The 23,274-nt window shown below is 43.6% G+C and overlaps 2 protein-coding genes across 4 annotated transcripts in view; one reads left to right on the forward strand and one right to left on the reverse strand.

The window, feature by feature from the left end:
- The window catches only part of CTBP1 (C-terminal binding protein 1), a 228,920-nt gene extending 225,076 nt beyond the window's left edge, over positions 1 to 3,844 (reverse strand). The window contains exon 1 of one of the 2 annotated variants that reach the window (XM_084517286.1): positions 3,790 to 3,844. The gene's annotated coding sequence lies outside the window, so the exon portion shown is untranslated. The remainder of the gene's footprint in view (positions 1 to 3,789) is intronic. The other variant, XM_084517278.1, reaches the window with a different exon arrangement.
- A 666-nt stretch (positions 3,845 to 4,510) lies between these two features.
- The window catches only part of MAEA (macrophage erythroblast attacher, E3 ubiquitin ligase), a 49,754-nt gene continuing 30,990 nt past the window's right edge, over positions 4,511 to 23,274 (forward strand). The window contains exons 1-2 of one of the 2 annotated variants that reach the window (XM_084518828.1): positions 4,511 to 4,644; positions 20,141 to 20,323. In XM_084518828.1, coding sequence (XP_084374954.1) covers positions 4,576 to 4,644; positions 20,141 to 20,323 — 252 coding nt within the window. In that variant the 5' untranslated portion in view covers positions 4,511 to 4,575. The remainder of the gene's footprint in view (positions 4,645 to 20,140; positions 20,324 to 23,274) is intronic. The other variant, XM_084518827.1, reaches the window with a different exon arrangement.

A 23,274-nucleotide genomic window follows, 5' to 3' on the forward strand; every position in this document is an offset into this window, starting at 1 on the left:
CTGGCCATGGGCTTATTTGGGGTCTGCTGGGGTTTTACACCATAGGGGTGTAAAATTTCCTGTCAGGTACAGACATAAAACCACCTTCTCCCGCCTGTTTACACAACCCAGACACACTTCTCAGTTACAAGCTCAACAGGTACAATACCAAAACAAGAACTCTACAGCCATATTAGTAATTTCATTTAAAGTCAAGATGTGCATTTAATGTAAAAGTGTTTTACATGCTATGTCTGCTGGGCAAGAAACCGAAGTCCAAGTTTTGCCCCTTGTGACTGAGAAGTATCTAAAGCAACAGGCAGCTCATTTGGTCCTGACGAAACCCAGCGCATCAACACTTGTTCATCAAAAGGAGTTTCCCTGCTCTCTGTGAATTTCTGATGCCACAGTTCTGTTTCACATCTATTCTATAAAATCAAACAATATCCATTTACACAGAGCAATCCCTTTAAAATGCTTTGTTGCTGTGAATAACTCAGTAAAGCAACAATTTTCCCAGTAGGGTTTGTCTCAAAATACTCGAGGCAAACATTTCCCAAAACCTCATTCATCTCCTAAAAATTTTAACAATTCCCAAATATTTAAAGGTATCTGAGATTAGTATAGGTCACCTCACATTCCTGTCTTGCTAACACAAATTAGCTGCTATGTATATTTTGATGATAAGCTACCCTGATATTAACACCTTATAAACAATACTGCATACAGTAGATGCAATTAAAAAAAAACAACACATTTCTTCCATCTTCAAAAGAAAAAAGACATGAAAAGCAAGGTCTTCAATATACCAGAAGAATACAGTGAAGGCTTCTACATAACACAGACAGTCCCATCACCACCCATCCAACCAGGGGAAGATAGCTCTTCCATGCCCGTGGGGCGACACGTGCTCCTACCCAGCCCAGCACAACACAACTTCCTACCACTGGCTTACGCCACCCTCATGTGCTACGATGAGAAGTGATGGAGGCACACATTCCTTTCTGCCACCCTGCTACAGGGGCTATGATGTCCACAACAAGGAAAGACAGGCAAGTGGAGTAAATCTCGATCCATAGGACTATTCACTCAGGTTTCCACTTTGCTATACCAAACAACATATGAAGTATTTAAAGTTTTGGAAAAAAAAAAAAAACACAATTTGAAAAAAACGCTTAGCAGTAGACATCCAACCTGAATGATGCTATGATCTCTCTCTCACCATTAACCTGGAGCAAAGTGGGAAAAAAAAAAAAAAAAACAACTGGAAACACTGAAGATAACTTCACACACATACGGCTCTCCTTAAAGTTTAGAGGATTCTGCACAAGCTGCTTAATTGTAACTAATCACTAATACACATTAATAAAATACTAAACGAGGACAAATATTATTAAGTCATGATTCAACTGGACAATGACAATAAATACAAAATGGAAGCTGATTTTGATTCTGTTTACACCACTAGGGGACATAGAAAAAAAATAAGTTATCTTACACAATCCTTTACTAAATCCAAATTTCTCTTTCCTATTTAAGAGTGGACCAGTAGAATTCACAAGAACTGTAAAAGCAAAGTTGCACTGGTAATTAAACTAAATTAAATTAAACCTGGGCTTTATAACTTCGTAAGGTAGGTTAAACAAAAGACATTTATTAACCTAATATGAAAGAACAAAGTACAACCTCCGTATATGAATAACCATACCCCTGAATAACAATAACCATAAATATTTTGCTCAATTCAGCAGAAATCTACAGATTTTAACAAGTGCAAAAGATCATCGGTGTAGTTTTCATCTCCACATTTAGCAGGCCAGCATTCCTATTACAAATCAACAGCTACAACCTGAAATTGAAAACATGCCAGCAATATGAATAGGTTGTATCAATATTTGCACACGGAGCCTAGAACATAAATTAGCTGACACTCAACAATTAAAGCTTCCTCTCTGAAGTTGCAATATTTAAAGGTTAAAGATTAGACATGCTCCCTCTTGTGTTAAACTAAGAATACATGGCATACATGCTGTTTTCTCTGACATGATGGTTGCTTGGCCATCTGTTCCAGTAAGCCCCGTACCTTTGGTTACTAACATCTGACAAACCATCGCCAATAATTTCCCGGTGTTAAGACAGGTACAGTCCGAGCACATAACCTATATCCACAAAATACCTGTTACACCACAATAGTTAGTGAAATATCAGAAAGGACCACTAACATTTTACTTCTCAAAAACCTGTGTAAATAAGATTTTTGGACAAATATATAAACAAATCAGTGAACCACACAAAAGTCACACTCAAGTCACACTCCTTCAGTCCCTGCATGTGCCCTAGAAGAGTTCAATGCTAGTTCAAGCTGCTCAGTAACATCAATGGCAAGGAGTATCAGACAGCAGATTCCCCTGTAAATATTAGCCTACAGAACATGTAAAGCAGACAGGAACAACAGGAAGAATGCACAGCGCTCCATAATTAAGTCTGTAAATACAGCAACAACAGAGAGAAGTTTCCCGTCCTCCCCTCCACGAGCCCAGGTGAACCATTCCCTGCACAGAGCCTTTGCGGAGGCAAAATCCTCCTTACACAAATCCTCTTGCAGAATCCAGCCCCCAGATCGTGCCTAGACATGAATGTTAAACCCAGGTGTAAGTAAGGTAAACGCTTTTACTGATACACCTTTTAAACCAAGACTTCACACCTGGTGCAGGCTTGGCAAATTACGTTTAGGCATAAGTTTGCTGATTACAGGCAGCATGAGCCTGAAGGCCAGCTGAGAGTAAACACAAACAGTTCGCAGGAAAAAACTGAAGAGATCTAACACCCAGCTCTACGGCTGCACACGTTTTCTTTTATTTACCACGAGCCCTTTGTGTGGGATAGATGTGCTCGGTGCAATCAGGCCTATGGTAATAGGTAACGTTACCAAATACCCTAGAAAAGCAACCCGTACTAAAAACAACTTGCTTTTTCAGATCATAGAAGGGTGCTTTATCTTCCTGGATACACTTGTGCTCACTTTCCTAGCTTCCTGCAGCCTGGAAATCCCATCACCAGAAACTTCTGAGAGCACAGAACCGCGGTGACTGCACCTGCAGCCAGCTCGGGTGGCTCCTTAGGGCCCTGAACCCCAAAAAGATGCGACCTGAAACATCTCTGCAAAGAGCCAAAGCGAGCACTTAGCGCTTCCCGTGCAGTTTCCCACCAGCAACTTCACATTTATTTTTTTATTATTATTCCTCATATGAGCAGCTCCCCGTGGGACACTGAGAGCACACCGCCACGCGTTTCCCCTATAACACCACACATTACACCAACCACGGGGACTCCAGGGGGGCATAACTTCTCCTTTACACCAACCACCGGTACTCATGGGGTGCTCTACTCCCCTTTTACACCAACCACTGATACTCATAGGGTGCTTTACTCCCCCTTTACACCAACCCCGAGTACTCATGGGGTGCTTTACTCCCCCTTTACACCAACCAGGGGCACTCCGTGTGCTTTACTCCCCATTTACACCAACCACTGATACTCATATGGTGAGTTACTCCCCCTTTACACCAACCCCCGGCACTCAGGGGGTGCTTTACTCCCCCTTTACACCCACCACTGATACTCATAGGGTGCTTTACTCCCCCTTTACACCAACCAGGGGCACTCCGGGTGCTTTACTCCCCGGACGCCCCGCAGGATCGGGCCCCTTTCAGCCCGCGGGCACGCTCGGGGGGCTCTGTGGGGTCTCGAGCAGCTCGGGGAAGGGGAGAAGCCCTGCGGGGAGAGGGAGCCGAGGGGAAGGGGACTCACGCTATTTAAACCTCCGCCGCCTCACCGCCTCTCACCCGCTCCCTCCTCCCCGCGGGACCAGGGGCGGCCCCCTCCCTCCATCCCCTCCCATATACACGCCGCCGCCCGCCGCCCCGCCCTCTCCCCTCAACCGCGCCGCCCCATTCGCTCACGCGCCCGCCCGTCAGCAGGACGGAGCCACGCCATTGGTCGGGCGGCCCGTCCGTCGAGGGCTCCGCCCCGCTTCGCCCCGCCCCTCCCCTTCCCGGACACCTCATGGGGGTGTCCAAACGGCCGTTTCAAGTCACCAGGAAAATTTACTTTTAGGCCCCGCCCACCCCGCTCCACGGCTTATTCTGATTGGGCGGCGAGTGCGCACCGCCCGTTGCGATTGGGCAGCGCGCTGTCCGTCACCCCGAAAAACCCCGCCCATCCTAGTGCCGTAACCCTCATCTCCGACATTTGATTTGTCCGCGTTTCCGCGCGGCCCCGCCCCCTCCCACGGCACCACCCAACCAGCCGCGCTTTCACATCCCGGGAGGCGGCGCCAAGGCGCGCCTGAGAGCCCCGCCCCCATTGGCTCTCCCCACCCCGCCTCCTCTCTCCCCCCTCCTCCCCGTGGAGCGTACCACCTCCATGGCGGGGGGAGGAGGGAGACGGGGGGGGGGAACGCCATTGGTTCGTCCCTCCCGCGCGGGAGGGGGCCGCTGTTACCCGGCATGCGCCGCGCGCCGGGGGGAGGCGGGCGGGAGGAGGAGGAGGCGGAGGAGGTGGCTGAGGGGGGGGGCGGCTGCTGCCTGCTCCAAGATGGCGGTGCAGGAATCAGCTGCTCAGCTCTCAATGACTTTGAAGGTGCAGGAGTACCCCACTCTCAAGGTGGGTGGCCGGCCTCCCCCCCCCCTCCCTTTATTTCCTCCTCCTTTACCTTCGTTAACACGGTAGAAGGCGAAGCTCGCCCGGCTGTGAGTGGCGGTGAGGAGGCGGAGGTGCCCCCCCCCCCCCAACCCACCCCCCCACATCTCCTCACAGAGCTTGGGAGGCTCCAACCTCAACCCCAGCCTCGTCCCCAGCCTCCTCCTTCGGCCTCCAGCTCGCTGCCACCGCCGCTTCTCCCCGTCCCCTCCCCCTGCGGCGGGGCTGAGGGACGTGCCCGGAATATTCAGCCCTCCCCGACAGCTCCCAAGGGACGGGGGAGGTCCCTCGGTGTCCCCCCCGTTGTCCCCATCCTCCTCCGTGCCCTCCCTCCTTGTCCCCATCCTCCCCCGCTGTCCCGTCCCCGTCCCCCCCCCCGAGTGACAAAATGGGCGCCGGTTGGGGGCTGTGGGGGGGGAAATTTGGGCGCTGTGGGGTTGTTTTTGGGGTTTAAGGGGGGTGCGGTTGGGCTGGGGAGGCTGCTGGGGATGGGGATGGAGGGAGGGAGGGAGGGTGGGAGGGGGCGTGCTGCTGTGGGGTTGGGGTTGGGGTTGGGGTTGGGATTGGGGGGGGGAAGATGGATCCTTCCTTGGCTCCCCGAAGGTGGGGATGAGCTGAAAGACAAAAAGGGACGGACGTGCTGCAGGCCTGGCGAGGCGGCTGAGCCCAGCGAGCGAGGATCTGAGAGCTCGGAGGGTGCCCTGAAGGGTGCTGAGCAACCTCCGAGGGCCGGTGGGTTCCCCTGGCTGCTCCCCCCCAGGTATTGTGAGGCGAAGGAAGGACTGGGTGCTGAGCGCTAAGGTCATCGCCTCCCAGAACTGTTGAAGTGGAAGGAAGATGCTCGTAGGAATCAATGGAAACCTTTGTTTGAAGTCTGGTGTCGGCTGTACCGGAGGTCTACCCAATTAATAGCTCTGGCTGTGGGAGGGAGCTAGGAGAAGGCTCTGTGCTGCAAAATGCTTATTTAAGCATCTCCCAGGTTGGCGTATCAACGTGTTTTCTTTTTTTTTTTTTTTCTTTCTTTTCCATGCATAGAAGGTGCTTTGCAGACTAAACTTTGTTATGCTGAGCTCATGCTGCACTTTCACACAGTAAGTGCTGTGTGCTTTCTGCAGTGTTTGTTTTGCAGGCTTTTTAGCTATGTTCTTCCTGTGCATGTCCTCGTTCTCCACCCTCCTGGCTTTCTACTTAGTTCCAAGAAGCAGGACAACGACAAAATCTCGATTCCCATTTCCACGCACGAAGGCTTCTTTCTGTCATGATGATATTCTTTAAAGCTGACGCTGTCAGACTTAAAAATTTAAATTAGGTTTAGAGACCACTCTAGCACCTTCCATGGCCAGAACAATGTGAAGGCCTTTAAAGTTAAGATGATCATTTCATGGCCGCGTCCAGTTGTTATCACAGCTTTTCTTGTTACATTCCTGAAAAATTGCTGGCAGTGAGGATCAGCGAGTTCTTGTTTTCTTGGTTATGACTTAAGATGAGTTGTCAAGGTGCCAGCCATTTAAAAGCTGGCTAATATTTTGGACTAATTCTTACGTTTCCCCAAGCATGCTTTCCCCCCGAAAAAAATCTTAACAAAAATATACATCAGAGAATGGAATGTTGTTTGTAATGTTGGGAGGCTAAATAGTAGAAGGGTGAGACACCCTTGCACTGAAACTCTTCTATTTCCTAGGACAGCTGATGTTTGTTGATTCTTCCCAGCACCCATTCCACTTCTGGGTTGTTTCTGTAATCTTTAGTAGCATTTTTCATTGTTTTTAAAGAAATCTGCAAGAATAGTGTCTGCTGAAATCCCTTGAACGTATCCTCTTAAGTGTTGTTAACTGTGAGTCATGTATCAAAGCGTTTTAGTGGTGGAGGTGAAAAAGCAGCAAGGAGAAATGAGCGTTAAAGGCTGAAGTCTACTGAAGTACGTTGATCCCAGATTCCATTTTGTTCGGTAGGAGGTAGGTGCCTAAAAGTTTGTGTAGGACCGAGCCTCTGTGAATTTTTATTTCCAGTTATGTGAAATGAATACGGATTTTTTTTTTTTTAATTACGGTCACCAACACAGTGGCTCAGATATTTTTCTTGGAGCTTTGGAGGCTGGTGATTTTCCCTGATGTAAGTGAAATATGAAAGATTGTAGACTTGTATTTATATCTTTCCTGTTTCCTCCCTCTAGCTTCCTCATGCCAGCATCGCTAGATGATGGTTGTGTAATAGCTCTGCATTTACAGTACGTTCTCCAGAGTGCCTTTCATGTGAAAGAGTGCTTAAAACTGCAAAGGGAAATCCCTTTGCCATAGCTAAATTGTGGTTGCTGCAGAAGTGGAAACGCTTCAGCTGTTCTTCAGCGGTTCAGCTCAGGAGAAGTAAATTGACTTCTTCAGATGAATCCAGGCAAGCTATTTAACTGTACAAAATAATGTTTGAATATTTCCCCCACGTCTCTCCTCCCTTGTCAAGGACAAGGAGGTTGCCAGCTATTCTTCCTTCAAAGTGCTGTGGCATTGGGAGGGGGAGCCTGCTCCTAGAGAGCTGTGCTGGCCTCCTCTGAGAGGATATAACGTGAAAGCTGGCAATTTAAAAAAGGAATGAATGCAAACACTGTTACCGTAGTTCTTTGCTGGAACACTAATAACCAAGTGATGACAGGAAACCAGATAATGCACCCGTATCCTTAACAAGCGTGAATAATTGTTAAACCGAACCAGCAAATGGAGTACAATAAGACCCCAAAAGTGCACTGTGGAAGACCTGAAAGAAAAAGATGATCATGTGTCATTTTTTTTTTAATCTGAGCTGTTTGTTGGCAGCAGTTTAGGGTTAGCTGTGCTGTAACTGCTTCAAGAAAAAGACAGATCAAATTGAGAGCTGTGGAAGCGCAGAATACTTGAGCATCATCTCAGTGCAGCTGATGGGGTTCTTTTGTTGGCAGCTGTGGCAGGGGAATTCTGGCAGCAGACTTAATCAGATGTGAATTTCTCCTGGAAATACCAGGTTTACCTGATCGCTAAATAGGGGGACAGAGAGCAGAACAGGATTACGAAGCACGTGCTGTTTCTGTCCCGAGTTCACAGACTTGCAGAGTAACTGTGGTTGGAAGGGGTCTCTGGAGAGGTGACTCCAGCATCCTCTGCATGTGGCAGGCTCAGCTGGAACGGGTCACTCGGGACTGTGTCCAGTGTGGCCTTGGATATCTCCAAGATGGATACTGCAGCTTCTTTGGGCAAACCTGTTCCAACGTTTGACCCTGTTATGGATTAAAACCAAAAACCTTTGTTCGCATGGCATTTTTCTGTATTTCAGTTTGTGCCCGTTACCTCTTGTCCCTTCGTTGCTCACTGCTGAGAGTAGTCAGGCTCTGCCTTCTTTCCCCATCAGGTATTTATACACACAGATAAGATTCCCCACTGAGCCTTTTCTTCTCAAGGCTAAACAACCTCTTAGCGATCTTGGTGGGCTGTTGCTGCGCTCCCTGCAGTGTGTCCATGTCTGTGCTGGAGGCCCAGAACTGGGCACGGCACTCAGGAGGAGTTGCACTTGTGCTGAGCAGCTTCCTCAATGGCCTGCTGGCCACAGTCTGCCTAACACAACCTGGGTGCTCTTGCTGCAAGGATTCACTGCTGTCCCATGGTCAACTTGCCCCCTAGGACCCCCAGGTTCTGTTCTGCCAAGCTGCTTTCCAACCTGTTTAACCAACATGTGGTTGTTCCTTCCCAAAGTGCAGGATTTGACATTTCCCTCAAGCTCGTGATGTTCTTGTTTGCTCCATTCCCCCAGGACCTGTTGAGGTCCCTCTGAATGGCAGCATGACCATCTAACCTATTAACTTCTTCAAGTTTTGTATTTTGAAGGTGTGCTCAGAACCATCATCTAAGTCAGTAGTGAAGACTGGCAAGCTGTTTGGGTCAACCTCTTTTCCTGCTGGAGCAGAGAAAAGGTGCAAGATTCCTTTTTGCGTAATCGGTCGTGCTACATTTTTCCCTGCCTTCATCAGCTTGACTGGAATTTGTTGTTTTTTAAGCATGGCTTTCTACTTTGACAGAAATATTCAACAGCTCGTAATACTGAAGCTTTAAACGCACAACAGCAGAAGCTGTTCAGGGAGAGTGGTATAGGTGGAACAAGAGGACAGAAGCAATACAACTCCAACACCCAGTGCCCTTTTAATATAGCGGTGCATAAAAAAGTGAACACTTGTCAGGTGGGAGGCTGAAGCTGGCTGTAGCAGTAAGTCACCTCTGTACTAGCTCGGCGTGAACGCTCGTATCTCGCACTGAATCAGTCTTCAGGCTGGGTGCTCTGACTCACGTAGCGTGCCTCAGATGTCCATACCAAGCATTAGTATGTTGCTGAATAATGCACTTCCTGTTTCAACACACCAGGAGCATGCCAGCAAACAAGCGTGACATCTTCTGTGTGCTGTTCTCCTGCACTTGGCTCCACGTGCCTCCGGTCAATGGGAAGTCTGAAACTCTGGGACTTCAGGGGAAGTTCAGCGTCGGAAGGCAGCTGAAGTAGGAGTTGACTCCTGTGGGAATTGGTCTCTCTTCCACCCCTGCTCTCAGCTTATAAACTACATTTGCAAGTGATTAATGAAGGAAAAAAACTGTATGAAATGCAGTAAGTAGCAGTCAAGGCCATCAGCTAGGAGTGTTGCTTGATTTTTTTTCCTGGAGGCACAATAGTGTGCTGATAATACTTCAAGGAAAATCCTCACAAACATTTTGCAGAAGGCCTGTTAGTATCGTCAATGTGAATTCTAATCTGATTCACAGTTCACAGTTGCCACGTACTTGATTTGTAGTGTTTTCACAGGACAGTGCCCTGTGATCTTACAAGTTTTGTTTGTGTAAGTTGTAGATGCAGAAATAATGTCTGCATGGTAGCTAACATGTTGGGGTCTTCAAATGTTGATGTAAAGCAAGAATATCTGTGAAATCCGTGGGTCTTTGAGCAGTGAATGCTTTCAGACGCTGGAAAACAGTAGTAAAGATGAGCTAGCAAATGTTTGAAGCTGTCGTAGTAAGAGGAAAATGTACGGTGGTAGGAGTGGAGCTCTTATGGGATGTCATGGACCACCCAGTGCCATCAGTCTGTGAACTTAAGAAGCTGCCATCACGGTGTGCTTGGCCTCCCATAGTTTACTTCCACGTAGCACAACTTTAGGCTGTATTTCCTGACACAAAATGTGAAATCTGCTGTATTGATGCTTACCTAATCCAATCTGATTTACGTTATTGCTCGTTTAAATAAAGCAGGGTTAGATTGTCAGGTTATCTTTATGATGGTACCCAATAACTTAACCGATTCATAGTCTGCTCTTGATCTACTTCAGTTTTGGTTTCGAGCCTTCTGTGGATTGCTTTGGGTTGTACGCTGCAACGAGAACTGTAATAATACAGATAACCTATGGAGAACTTCGGTCGTTCATATTTCCTGCTACAGATCTACTGAACCAATAATCCTTAATTATGGGTTAGGTGCAGTGCTGTCACTTCAGCTGGAACTGGTTATTTTGGGAGCAATCGGAGCAGAAATAGGATCCCTAGCCTCAAGGCTCCAGCCAGTAGCACAGTGGTGCATGCACACAGGAGGATGGCAACAACTGCTTTCATTTGAAGAGGTGATACTGTGATTGAAACAAGGAAGTATTTGGAGAATGAAGGATCTAAACGAGGTGTGAGGCCAAGGTGGTGGCTGTCAACATGTGTCATCACAGTGACCGGTCTGTGATGCCCCTAGTGTGGCTCTGAAATGGCCATCAACCTGCTCACGTGAGGATGTGAGCCACTTTTGTATGCCCACATAGAGGCTTTGTAAAACACTTGGCTAAGTTGCTGGAAGCTTAAACTGCTTTAAAAAATTAATACTTTTTAAAAAAATCCAAGTGATCTACAACTGCATTTAGGCTTATGCAATTATTTTTTCTGTTTTGATCTGTCTCTTCAAGGATTCATATTCATGCTTGTATCTAATTAAACATAAATCTAACCATTATTCTAAGCCTCTCCTTTTGGATATACACTACTTCTCCTTTCTTTTAATTTTCTCTTCCTTTTCCAATTTTGCCTAGAACAAGGAAAAAAATACTACTACAAGGGACTGATAAGAGCCGTGAATCAGAAGAATTCATTCTGTGAATAAGTGATGATATAATTTACATTTTGGATGAGTTCAGTGAGAAATAGTGATGCCATCTCAGCTCTGAAATAATCCAAGAGTTAGAGGAAGAAATGTAAACGTTCAGGATTTCAGTAATTCTGCATAGAAATACTGATTTGTTGTTGGCTTGTGGGGTAAATTGTAACAGTTTATTGCAGTGTCACTTTTCACCTGGCATCATTTGTAATAGTTGTCCTGGACTTTTTCTGTTGAGGGTAAGCATGGTGATCTACTTGGGTCTCAACGATGCAACTTAATGCTCAAAGGTGTTCTCTTGCTCAGTTTACCTTTTCTTACGATGCCGTCTATTTTCAAACTATTTAGGAGATGTTTCTTTCTTTCTATATTCTCATGCTTCCTCTTCCCCTTGCATAAAGTAGGACTAAGTTCTTTTTGCTTCTGTGGTTTGTTTGTTTTTGTGGTTTGAGAGCTTCATCACTCTTCCTTTCTCTTCCGTACCTATCTATGGCTAAGCTTAATGTCGTATAAGGGCACAATACGTAGTATTGGAAAAAGCTTTTTCATACCTCAGAAAGACTTATATTGGATTAACTTGGAAATGTGTAGATTTGTACAACTCTCTGATGCTTTGCAGGCCTCGTGAGATAAGACAAGTGAGAGGAAGCACATAATTTTTCCTCTCCCTTGAAAGGAGAGCACAGTTCTGTAATGGTTTCCCCCACCTAATCTGGTAGGACTCTTTTTTTCTTTTTCTTAAATATTTTTATTCCTGCTCCTGCTAATTAACTGACTTCATGTACCTGATAAAAATTAAAAATCCATTTTGAATTCCCTCATGCCCGAGGCTGGGTTCACTCGAAAAGATATGCAATATAGATATTTGTCTTTAAACAGCTGGACACTTCATGGCAAGGAGTTATATCTACATTCAGCTCTGAGACTGTAATGGTAAGGAAGGATGATTCGTACAGATTTCTATAAAGTCAGAATTTATAGTTATCAGTTCCCTGCCTGTGAGTGGATACAGTGGTCAAGTTGCACCTGATTAACTTCTTTCCACCAAATCCAGGGGAAAATTGGCTGTTCTTTTACAAAACTTTAGACCTATGTAAATTATGTTTGTCTATGCTCTTTTTTGATTACTTTTTTTTTTGAAGTATCACTCTTGCTCTGTAATTTCCAATAGGTGCATGGTAGCTATACAGAGTGTGTTTTTTTTTTTTTTTGCTGCGATTTAAGTAGTTTCCTATATGCAATCACTGTGGAATAGAAGTATTTTTTAATGTTGTGGTCAGATACGGGTTGGTTGAGCTTTACTTTCCACTTTTATTTGGAGCTCTTCAGGCTTGAATGTGCATAAGTGAAGAAGGAATCTTGTTTGTATTTTGGGGTGGGACCAGATCAGTTTGGGAACTGGTGTGCCAAAGGGCTGCTGTAAGGCTTAAGACTTGTGGGATGATAAAGACTCGTTTTTGCTCTAACTTAGGTTTTTAACAAAACATTAGCTGTGAAAGAAACGTGTGCAATTTAATCTTTCAGTATTAATGTAAGCCAGCTGGGAAAACTTGCGGGCAACATCAGGCTGGTATTTGACATTTCATGCAGTAACATTATGCTTTGGTTCAACATCCTACATTCTAAAGGAACAGAAATGCAGGATGTACCGGTTTCTGTAAATAAGCTCATTTCCCCTGGGGAGAATCCTTTCTTCGCATGTCCATAGTTTTCTGGAAATTCTGGAAATTTTTCTTCTGGATTTTTTTCTGGCAATTGTGGTAAATGCTGGTAAATACACTTTTTCTTGAAGTAGTCTGAAGATAATTTTTTTTTTTAGGATAGCTATGAAGGAAGAGATAGAAACATTTGTTTGAAGCTGCTGCTTCCTTAAGTAAAATTCTGGTGAGGTGCTCAGCACATGTAATTGATTTCCCTTTACAACCAATGATTTATTGATGCACATACACTATCCTGCCTAATCAAATATGTAATGAAGTACATTATTTAATAGGGCTTCCCAAGGAGAGTTGGGCCATCCAGAGACACTGGACTTCAGTGACTCTATTTATTTATTTATTTTAAGGGGGGTAGGGCAATGATACTTGGTTAATCTGTTAGTATTACTGATTGCTTTTTGGAATTACCCCTTACCAGGAACTCTTGAAGGAAAGAAGAGGAAAGTTCTTACGTGGGTAGGTAACTGGGGGAAAAATAAGAGCTAAAGATCAAGGTTCTCTATCCAGTCTCTGTATGGAAGAAGGTTAACGTGAGCAGTTGGCAAGGGTCTCTGCCAGTACTGCTGATACTCAGCTTTTTGACCAGCTAGGAGGAGTGAATGAGTACTGAGATGATCTTGTTTCCTTGATGATACTGAAGTAATGAATGTATTACAGACTTACTTCAAGTGTGAAGCACTGTAGAAGACCAACGAGAGATTTAAGGGGCATTAAAATTGTAGGTGAAATTCAGTGTTGGTAAGTGTAGCACAATACAGTCAGTGATTGTGGAAGGAAAGAGTCCTGGTCTCACGTGTGAAATACCTGACTGAAGTGATCGTTATCCTTAGGGAAATCTTGGGGTTACACTGAATGCTTTCTGGGAACACTCAGGGTAATACTGATAAAGAGACAAGTGTTGGGAAAGGGAAGAACGGAGGCCCTCATTGTGTAACAGTAAAAATCCAGTCTCATCTTCTCCTGAGTAGTATGAGTTAGTCTGGTTTTCTCCCCTGTCTCATATTGAAAAAGGGCTGGAAAATGTCCACAGAAGGCCAAGGGTGATTAGAGATACAGAATGGCTGTATTCAAAGAGTGAAGGGCCTCTTCAATCTCAAACGACAATATGTGAGGTGAGGAGACAGTGAAAGCTCATTTTTTCTTCCAAAACAAGAATAAAAGGGTTTCAAATGAGCCTAGCAGATGACAAGTCAAAACCCAGAAGTGTTTCTTCACACAGTGCAAGAGGCTGTGAAATGCCTCACCACAGGACGTTGGATTGCTCAAGTTCTGCAGGTCAACAACAACCAGCGGGGTTCGTGAGAAATGTTTTCGCTGTAAAACCTCCACCTCCTGCTCAGGTAGTTCCAATAAACTGTTTGGGATTAGTAACCTCATGTTCTTGCCTCTTCAAGTGCCGTGCCCCTTCTGGATGCTGTGGCAGAGGGACTTCTGGTCTTACCTGGTGTGGCTGCTCATATCTTTATGTGCCAGTTGTCAGCTGTGCCTCCTTCCTCCTTGCTCTGTAATGATGAGAAAAGTCTGGCCAGCTCTTATCTGTGCCCTTCACCTTTAGGTAGCAGAGGGCTGCTATCAGGTTGGGCCTCTCCCAGCTCCCTGTAGCCTTCTGTTCTGCAGGTGAAACATGGCTGCCCCTCTCAGCCCCTTTGGGTGTTGTGTCCACCATCTTGTGGCCTTCCTCCAGGCTCGTCTCCTCTATGTGGGAGTAGGGAAGGGCCTGAAAACCAGGTGTAATGTTCCCATTGAGTCTGCCTCAGTGCTGAGCGTAGGGAATAATTACTTCTCTCAAGCTACTGCCTCGCTCATGCAGCCCAGTATTTGGTTAGCGTTTGCCACAAGTCTGGCACTCACTTCTCTCCAACTTGGGGTCCAGTAGGGTCTCTACGTCTTTTTCTGCAGAGGTGGTGTTAGCCAGTTGTTCTGCAGCCTGTGCCAGTGCCTGGAGTTGCCTTGTGTCAGGTGCAGGGCTGTGGTTTCTGCCTTGGTTGAATTTCATGAAGTCTTTGGTGCATTTCTCCAGCTTGTCAGGCTTATTCTCAGTGGCAGCTCCACCATCCAGCGTTATCAAGCACTTTGATTTTGTTGTCTTCTGAGCTTGCTGACACAAACCAGGCAAATTATTTTCCTCATGGCAAATCCAAGCTGGCTATTTCCAGAGTACATTTGTTACTTTGGAAGTGGTTTCCATTGGAATCTTTTTCATAAATTTCCCAGGAGTTGAGTTGAGGAAGACCAGCTTGTAGTTTCCTGCATCTTCCAGCTTTCATTTCTGGCAATAAGTGAGGCAGTAAGCTTGTCCCTTCTGGTTGTTGAGGACTCTGTGTTCATGGTGACCTTTCAGAGATGACAGCAGCTTTGTAGAGTCCTCTCCTGCTGTCTTTAAGACTCTGTGAATAGCACCTCTTCCCCAGACTCAGTTGCTTGGTGCAGGAGCTTGGGAAAAGCCCTTACAAGTCAAGACAAAGAAGGCATTTAATGCTGAGGGTTTCTGTTACCCTTTGTTGCTAGGTCACACATCCAGTTCTGTAGACTTCATCTTCTTTATGCTGCCGATGTGTCTATAAAGCTTTTGTCATTACAACTGCTCATGAGTTAGAGCTCTGGTTGAATAAAATGGGTGTATGTGTTGGCCATGCGGGCGGTGAGTGCTGGATTTCCAGCTGTGACTCAGCACGCTTTGTCCATTGCGGCAGGATGAGTTAACACCTCGGCAAAGGTCTGGCCGCGATTCATCTTGCTCTTTCTCACACGTGGTTGAAGGGTTCTGCACTTGGGAGAAAGTAGGTTTGGAAACTCCAGTGCTTAAGGAATGAAGAGTGACTGTGTATGTCATGGAAGGTGATGGTTTGTGTTAGGGCTAAAACATCGTGGTGGTCTCAAGATGTCCTTAAGCTGCTTAGTGGAAATCAAGGTGCTAAAAGCAACAGAAGTCCAGTCTTATGCTCTGATTCCCATCAATGCCTTTGAGGCACTGGAGTTTTGTGAGCTTTGATCAGTGTAATTAAGGAACTTGGGGAGGGGGATTTGCATTTTACTCTCCCTTTCTGTAATGTTAATGACTAAAGATGGTACCACCTCATGGCATGGTTTTTGAAGCCAATTTTCCCTGAGCCTAAGAATATTTCCCTGAGGTAAGAATATTTAAGGGTAGCCGGTTTCTATATTTTCATTTTATGGATGGGGTACTAAAGGTGTGTGTGTAGATGTATTTAGAAAATTTTGAGAAAAGTGGAAAATCTCATTAATTAAATTAAATACAATTAATGCAAAATCAAAGGTGGGATGTGCATTGTGTGATGCTGTGTAGAGAATTGCCTGTTTCAACTTCATATTTCTGTACTGATTCTTTTTATAGTCTGATAATAGCTACTTGGGAAATGTATACTGTTTGCTAACCATCAGGATAGAATCTATGCAAGCATTTAATACTGTTTTTTCCAGTTTTTGTATGTATTTAGAAGAAGTCAAGGAAATAGTCTCATTTAGTAAATGAATGGCTTACTGCAAGATGTGTTTTGATGGAAACGTATTCTGTAGATAAAATACTTTAAATATCATGAAGCTAGATTTGAAGTGGCTTATAAAAAATATTATCTACAATTGCACGACTTGAACAGTTTTAGCCACTGGTCCTTCATAATTTTGGAACTAGTCTTACTGGCTTTCATGGGCTGGAAGGGGACCACGTTTGGGCTGAAGGCTGGGCAGTTAACGTCACAGCTGGGTTCCTAAGTCTAAGCTTAAAAACTGCTACTGTCGTTCTTAGCTCTGCTGTTTTCCCTTCCTTCCTCTCAACCGGACAACCCAGATGTAAGTCTCAAGGCTGCTTTTAGACCCAGAAGGATCATCTCCTAATTCTTATCTTGTGCCGTCCCAGAACATGCTCCACCAAAGTTTTCTGTCTTAGTAAAACCACAGTGAAGAAATGTAATGAAGAAAACACTTGGATCAGATCATTCAGTTGCGGTTCTCTTTCTATTAGTAGTTAGCACCTAGAAACAGTCATGCACAACGCCTGTGGAAGTCTCCAGCCAAGCAGACTGTCCTTAAAACTTGAGTAGAAAAACTCTGATCTTGGAAAAAAACTTTCCCTGCTGTATTTTCACCCTTGTGTAGGCTGTTCTGACTTAAATCTTCAGAGCAATCTGCCTGAAGTTGTACCTAGTTCAGTGCATGCTTCAGCTGGTGTGTTTGCAGCTGTGGAAGTTGAAGAAAAGATGCAGACTCGATTTAGTGACACTGAGTTCAAATGTGCTGCTTGCTAATACTTTGCATCTGTCCCTCGTATCCTCCTGTGCACTTGTGGTGCAAGGCAGCTGTGGGGTGGGTTTTTCAGGCTTTAATGACTGGGACAAACTGGCATTGAGCTTCTCCAAAATACTTTCTGGTCAGTTCTTGCAGCTTTATTTCAATGCATTTAAAGTTCAGTAGAGTTTTTTTTATTTTATTTTATTTATTATTTTTTTTTCTTTAAAGGAAGCTGAGTTCTGTGAACTGGTCTTGGTGAGAGGATAAGCATTTAATCCAGGCTTGGTAACAGTATGGTACTTGCAGTGAAAATGTAAAGTCTCTACCAGTCTTGTGGCAGCTGATAAGCAAAATTTGCAGTTGTCATGCTCCAGAAAGTGTTCGCTTTTTTTTTTTTTTTTTTTAAATAAAAGAATAATCTTCTCAGAACTACATTTTTCCAAAAACATCACATTACTTTTTCCTTCTGCTTACTTTGATCGTTTGAATAAAAAGTGCAGTTATTGATACAGAGCCTGTAACGTTTTGAAGAGTCCTGTGGTAGAGCACACTGGAGCTGGGCACTGGGATCCCTTCCAGACTGCAGGAGCTGAGCAAGAAACAAAACTGAGGGGTCAAGATGCAGAGCCTAGACAAGTCCTCTGTAAGGAGCTGAGTGTTGCAACTTCTACATTTTGGCGTTTTTAGAATCTAGGTCTGCAAAGTTCGCAGTTTACAAATATTGTCTACAAACTGCAAGCTCTATAGTAAGAAACAAGTGCCCAAGTGAGCTATGAAAACCTTTGGTAGAGACCATTTACTACCAGCTTATCAGTTGTGCAAATTTCCTTTTACTCTTAAAGTCATTCCCCTTGATACGTTACATGGAATTGTTTGGCAATATATTTGTTTTTACTTGTAGAGGATATAGTAGAACATTTCAACTCCCAGTCTCTTCCACGTAAGATATTAAATCTTGGGGGTTAGAGGGGAAGTGGCTAAAACAAGCTGAAAAAACCTTTTGTACCAAGACACAATATGAACGGAGTATGAGGATGCCAGCTGAAATTGAAAGTCCAGTTGTTCTAAATGTCATAGGACCAGGGACTGTGCCAGAAACCTACATGCAACGGAGACAGGGCATGGGAAACGGGAAGTGTTACTGCTCTTGCGTGCCGATAAGAAACTAAGGAAAAGGAAGATGAAGGCTTTCAAACTGGCTAGGTCTGTGTCCAGTTCAATTGCTTGTTGAGAATTTAAAAAAAAAAAAACACTTCAGTAGTCAAGGAAAAGTGCCTCAAATCAGTAGTAACTTCTGGAGGTGCTGACTGAAGCTGCTTTTTGGTGTGATGCAGAAAGCTGGTTAGCAAAATACTTGCAGAAATTAAGCACAATAAATGCAGGTAACTGAAAAAAATGTATTTTTCATTGAATAGTAAGAAAAAGATTAAAAAAAAAAAACAAAAGGCCAAGTTGTCTTAATGCTGTCTGGCATCAAGTTATGGAGTTTAAAACAAGTTTTCATAGTCAAAAACATGAAATATATTCAAAATAATGTGCCCCTATGCTTCAGCTGCTATTTGTGGAGGAGCTCCAAAGCTTCTAATATTTGTGTGTGTGTGGAAAGGGAGAAGGAAAACAAGGGCTAAAGGTGGAATAAAAGGTGGTTATATAGGTGAGAAGCATTAACAAGGCCATCATGTTGTCTTATTTTGTGGCTTCAAAATAAAGGGGAGGGATTGTGGTGCTGGGGTTTCAGAGGAGCTTATATAAGGCAAATTACTGCTTTATCTTGATGCTTCCTGTGGTAAAGATTTTCTATCTTTTTGTCCAGGTCTTAAGTGTGAGATAGAGAGAGAAAAAAAAAAAAAAAAAAAAAAAAAACACACAGTAAATAGATCATTTCAGTCTTTTTAGAGAAGGAGGAGCCCTTTCATATCTCACCAGGATATCGTTAATACTCCTCCTGCAAATCAGAACAACCCGTTGTAGGACGTGGCGTCATGCAAGCAAGTACCATGGCTCATCTTCATCATGCTGAACCTAAACCCTTCCTCAGCACATTTCTGGTGGTGAATTGCAATGGTTATGTAGGATCCTCTCTAACAGAGCCTGGAAAGAGAGTGGACCCTGGGGACATCTCTTGCATGCAGCTAGTTAGAAGGAAGAAAATGGAGGCAAACTTGATACAAGTGATTAGCAAGGATAAACTTGAAAGATTTGTAATCAAACATATACCCGGTACGTACCAACCACAACGCTGAGGTGCATTTCCTGCTTTACCCTCACTATCTAATCTGGTCGTTCGCTAAATTATGCCTCTGATCAATGGAAAAGCAATCAAGCCTGTAGTAACTACCTGAAAGAACTTCTCCTGGGCTTTTTTTTTTTCAAGATAAGATAGAGATGAATTATGCATGGGGCGCTGGAATGTTTAATTCTGAAACTCCCGTTGCCGTTGGAGCTCTGCAGTTACAGAGCTCCGTGTCTCAGGTCCTGGTGCTGTCATGGAAGCGACGTGCTGGGAGCAGCTGAACGCTTGCTGTAAGCTCTGTCCAAATCTTTAATACCCTAAAATTTGACCAGGCTGTAGGCTACTCCTGTATGTGTCTGTAATGGCCATCAGTAGCAGTGGTATGGCTGCTTTGTAAAGGTGTAGGACAAATAAAGGATGGGGGACTGCCAAGAGCAGTTTGTCTCTAAGCCAAGGATGGAGTTTTAAGGGGATTTATCAAACTTAGACAGCGTGGGCTTTCTCACCGAGAGGAAACTTGCCTGAAATTCCTCCTACCATTAGAGTAATACAAGAACTAATATTAAAAGTAGTACTTTGTGAAAAGAAACAACTAGGATACCTATTAAATTTCCTGAGTTACTGTTGCCGTACTATGTATAACTTTTTCAGAAGCCAACATGCTTCTTTTTATACATAATTTGTATTTGTTTTCTCAACTCCTTCAGGAAAGAAAGTTACACTTCAAAATCATGTTTTGAAGGGTGAACTCTTGTAGTTTGGTTGTAGCTTTCCTTTAAATAAATGTTTGCCTTTGCTTTCTGTTCTCCCTGATCTGTTTTTATCAGTGCTTGCTGAAGTCAAGGCAGGATAGGTGAAATTGGTATCAGAAAAGAATCTACAAGCTTTTATTTCCTGTCACTGTTCTTCATAATCTTTGAAGTGCCTTTGAATCTTTGAAGTCTCCTTGCTGAGAGAGCTTAAATAAGGGCTTTGATATGGGAACTCAAGTTCAGCTCGTGACCTCCAGTGTCCTGGAACCTAGGTGTTTTTCTAAATGCATCAGATAAAACCATCCGCTTCTCTAAACTCAAGAAGACCTTTCCTTTAATACAGAAATTCTAATGACGTGGTTTTGCTCCTTCAGGTGCCATATGAAACACTGAACAAACGGTTTCGAGCCGCCCAGAAAAACATCGATCGAGAGACAAGTCACGTTACGATGGTGGTGGCAGAGCTGGAGAAGACACTGAGCAGTTGTCCTGCCGTGGACTCAGTTGTTAGTCTCCTGGATGGAGTAGTTGAAAAACTCAGTGTTCTCAAACGAAAGGTAAGTGGTCTTTTACCTCATTATCGTTTTGTCTAGTTAATAGAAGTGTTTTTCTGCAGTGCTGTTTGCTTAGATTCTCTTTTCAAGGTATAGGTATTAATGGCAGTGTAAACAAAGGCCTTAAAATGCAAGGCAGAACATCAGAACGTGCTGAATCTTGCTTCGCTGTGCTTATGAAATGTCTTAAGTGTTCATGACTGAATAAGAGGGAAAAAAAAAAAACAACCCTGAGAGGTAAAATTGATGTGTTTGCAGTCCTGAAAATGAATTTCTCTCTCCCCAGAAAAGAAATGGCAGCAAAATAAATAGATATATATCAATTCCTGCTCATTTAATGGGAATGTTTGTGTGGTTGCTTTAGTTCCTTGCTTGAGGAGAACAAGGTAGAAGATAAGTCTGGAAAACACGTAAACCTCAGTGGAGATAATTGTATTTGATGCTGAGGGTTCTCTGTGCAAAAAAGTGCAAGTTGTTCTGGATTTGTTACTTGAGCACTTTTTGTAGACAGTTAACTTGCAAATTGGAAGGTTCCTAGGTAATATTAAAAGCATTTCAAATTTTAGCAAGGTTTCAAATTTTAGCAAATTTAATGAGCGGTTAAGCTTGGAACGCTTGTCTGAAATGCATCTGAGCTTCCGTGGCTTTAAAGCATCTTTCTAAGAATGAGTTAAAAATAAAATATAGTATAGGACATCCCTATTTTTGATGGGAATACTATTCATGCTGAGATTCATCAGAAAACTTACTTGAAATAAATCTTGCAGAAGAATGAAAATAGCTCTCTTGCCAGGCGTTCGAGTAGTGCTTCTCCAAAAATAAATAGACAAAACAAGTGGTAGCAGAGCCATTTCATTAAAACTTAAATGAAATAACCAACAGATATAAATCTTGAGACTATTAAGTGAAGCGTCAAAATACCTTGGAGGTTTGTGACATAAAAACGCTGTCATGTATGTTGATTTGGGGGTTTTCTGCTTGAACAGGTTACTTAGGCACTGAAAACTTGGTCTGCGAAAGACTTCATAAATCTAATCGCTGTTTTCATCTTTGGGTTGTGAGACTCAGAAGTGTTTTTTTCCCACTTGTCTGTTACTTACAAAAAGAAATTACTGCTGTTTCTGAGGTGTTAGATTTTACTTGTAGGTGTATAGTAATGATGTGGAGGAGTAAGTTATTTACTTGTTAAATCTTTGCTGACTGCAGAGGTGTGTCTGAAGACATTGTTGGATGTTTTGGGTGTAAAGCCTCATTTTAGTGTAATTGCTCACTTGTTTTTGACTGTCTGAAAGACTGTGGGGAATCTCGTATCTTCTCAGAAAGGACAATGGGCAAAAAAATAAATAAATCTGTTTAATAGTAAAAAAAATTCTGAAATACAAAGGTCTTGCCTCTGCTCCAAATTTTTCACTCCGTCTTCTCTGTAATCTGTCCAGAGCAAAATCATTGTTTTCTTTAGTGTCTGGACCCAAGTGGGATTTCTGTTTCCTCCTGTGTTTAGGCAGGGATCTGAGGAACTGCTGAGATGACTGCAGTAGACGCAGATGAGCCCTTTATTTAACACCTTGCTCTCCCTTAGAGCTTTTCAGCACAGCAGGTTTCTTGGGTTCTGCAAATGATCCTGAGGAGACCTAGGCCTTTGTGTTTTCCCTTCTGTATCCTTTTTAATAGGCTTGTTCCCTCAAGTTCTATTAATGTCCAGCAGGGCAATTCCACATAGACTTGCTGCAGAGGATTTTGAAGAGGATCTGTACCCTTTCTGAGTGCATTAAAGGGACAAAGAGGGGAGGAATATAAATACAGGTAGAAAACCATATAAAGAGAACCCTTTGGAATGAGAAGGGGTTCAGCCTTTGTGCTTGGTTGCCTTGAATTCTCCTTTTTGTGTTCAGAATAATTCTTGTGGTTGTCTTCACATCTGATAACGCTGTAGAGATAAAAGTGAGAGTGTGTTTTGGCCCGAGTTAGTGTTTGCTTGCTGAAGAGGAAAAGACTCGGTTTATAACTTAAACAAAATACTGATCTCCAAACCATATGTTACAAAATAAAGCTAAATTTAGTAATAAAAATAACTCAGCCTACAGAAATGTATATGAATTACAGTAAAACATCTTGTACAGCGATTAGGGGGTTAGATGTTGAATTTTATGTGACGGGCCAGATCAGAGGCAGGCTTAATGGGGGCAAATGCTTGGCAGGATTTTCTTGCACAGGTTTTTATTTCAGCTTGCTTTTCAAATATTAACTCTTCCATAAGAAGTCTGTAAATGAAAGTACATGATAAAAGCAATTAGAACCAGCCTGTACTTCTGGGGCTGCAGGTGTTATCCAAGGATGATGCCGTAGCCTGAATAGCTTGAGTACTGAGAAGGGAGCCACGCCAGCATGGAGTGCAGTGTGGGCTGCCAAAATACCCACTTTTTTTAGTCTGCCTAATTGACAAACCTACCTCTTTTCCATTGACGTAGCCACGCAGGTACTCAAACACAAGTTTAAAGTTGCCGTGAGTCAGGTAACCCAACATGAAGCTGCACTGCTGGTGATCTATCACAGATGGGAAAGGCAGTAAACCTTTATCTTCTGGTGTGCTTTTACCTTAGAGGCATAGAAGTACTGCGAGCGTGCTTGCCTTGTGTTGTCAGACGTGGCTCCCAGCTCTCACGTGCTGTGTACGGAGTCAGCTAGCTTTAAATTACAAATACGGCTGTAATGAAATTGCCTGGTAAAATTTGCAGCATAACTAATCAACCATGTAACTTTAACCTTAAAGGAGAACAAGTATGACCACAGTATTTTTTTTTCTTAATCAAACAAAGTTATGGGAATATTGTTGGATGTGTTTTGCACTAGGTATGCCAGTATGTAGATTTTAAATACAAAAAGTTAGAAGAATAGGTGCCTTCCAACTGAAACTATTCTCAATAAATAAGAGTCCAACTGTTTTTCCTCCAGAT

The sequence above is a fragment of the Aythya ferina genome (genome assembly GCF_964211825.1).
Source record: "Aythya ferina genome assembly, chromosome: 4".
Taxonomy (NCBI): Eukaryota; Metazoa; Chordata; class Aves; order Anseriformes; family Anatidae; genus Aythya; species Aythya ferina.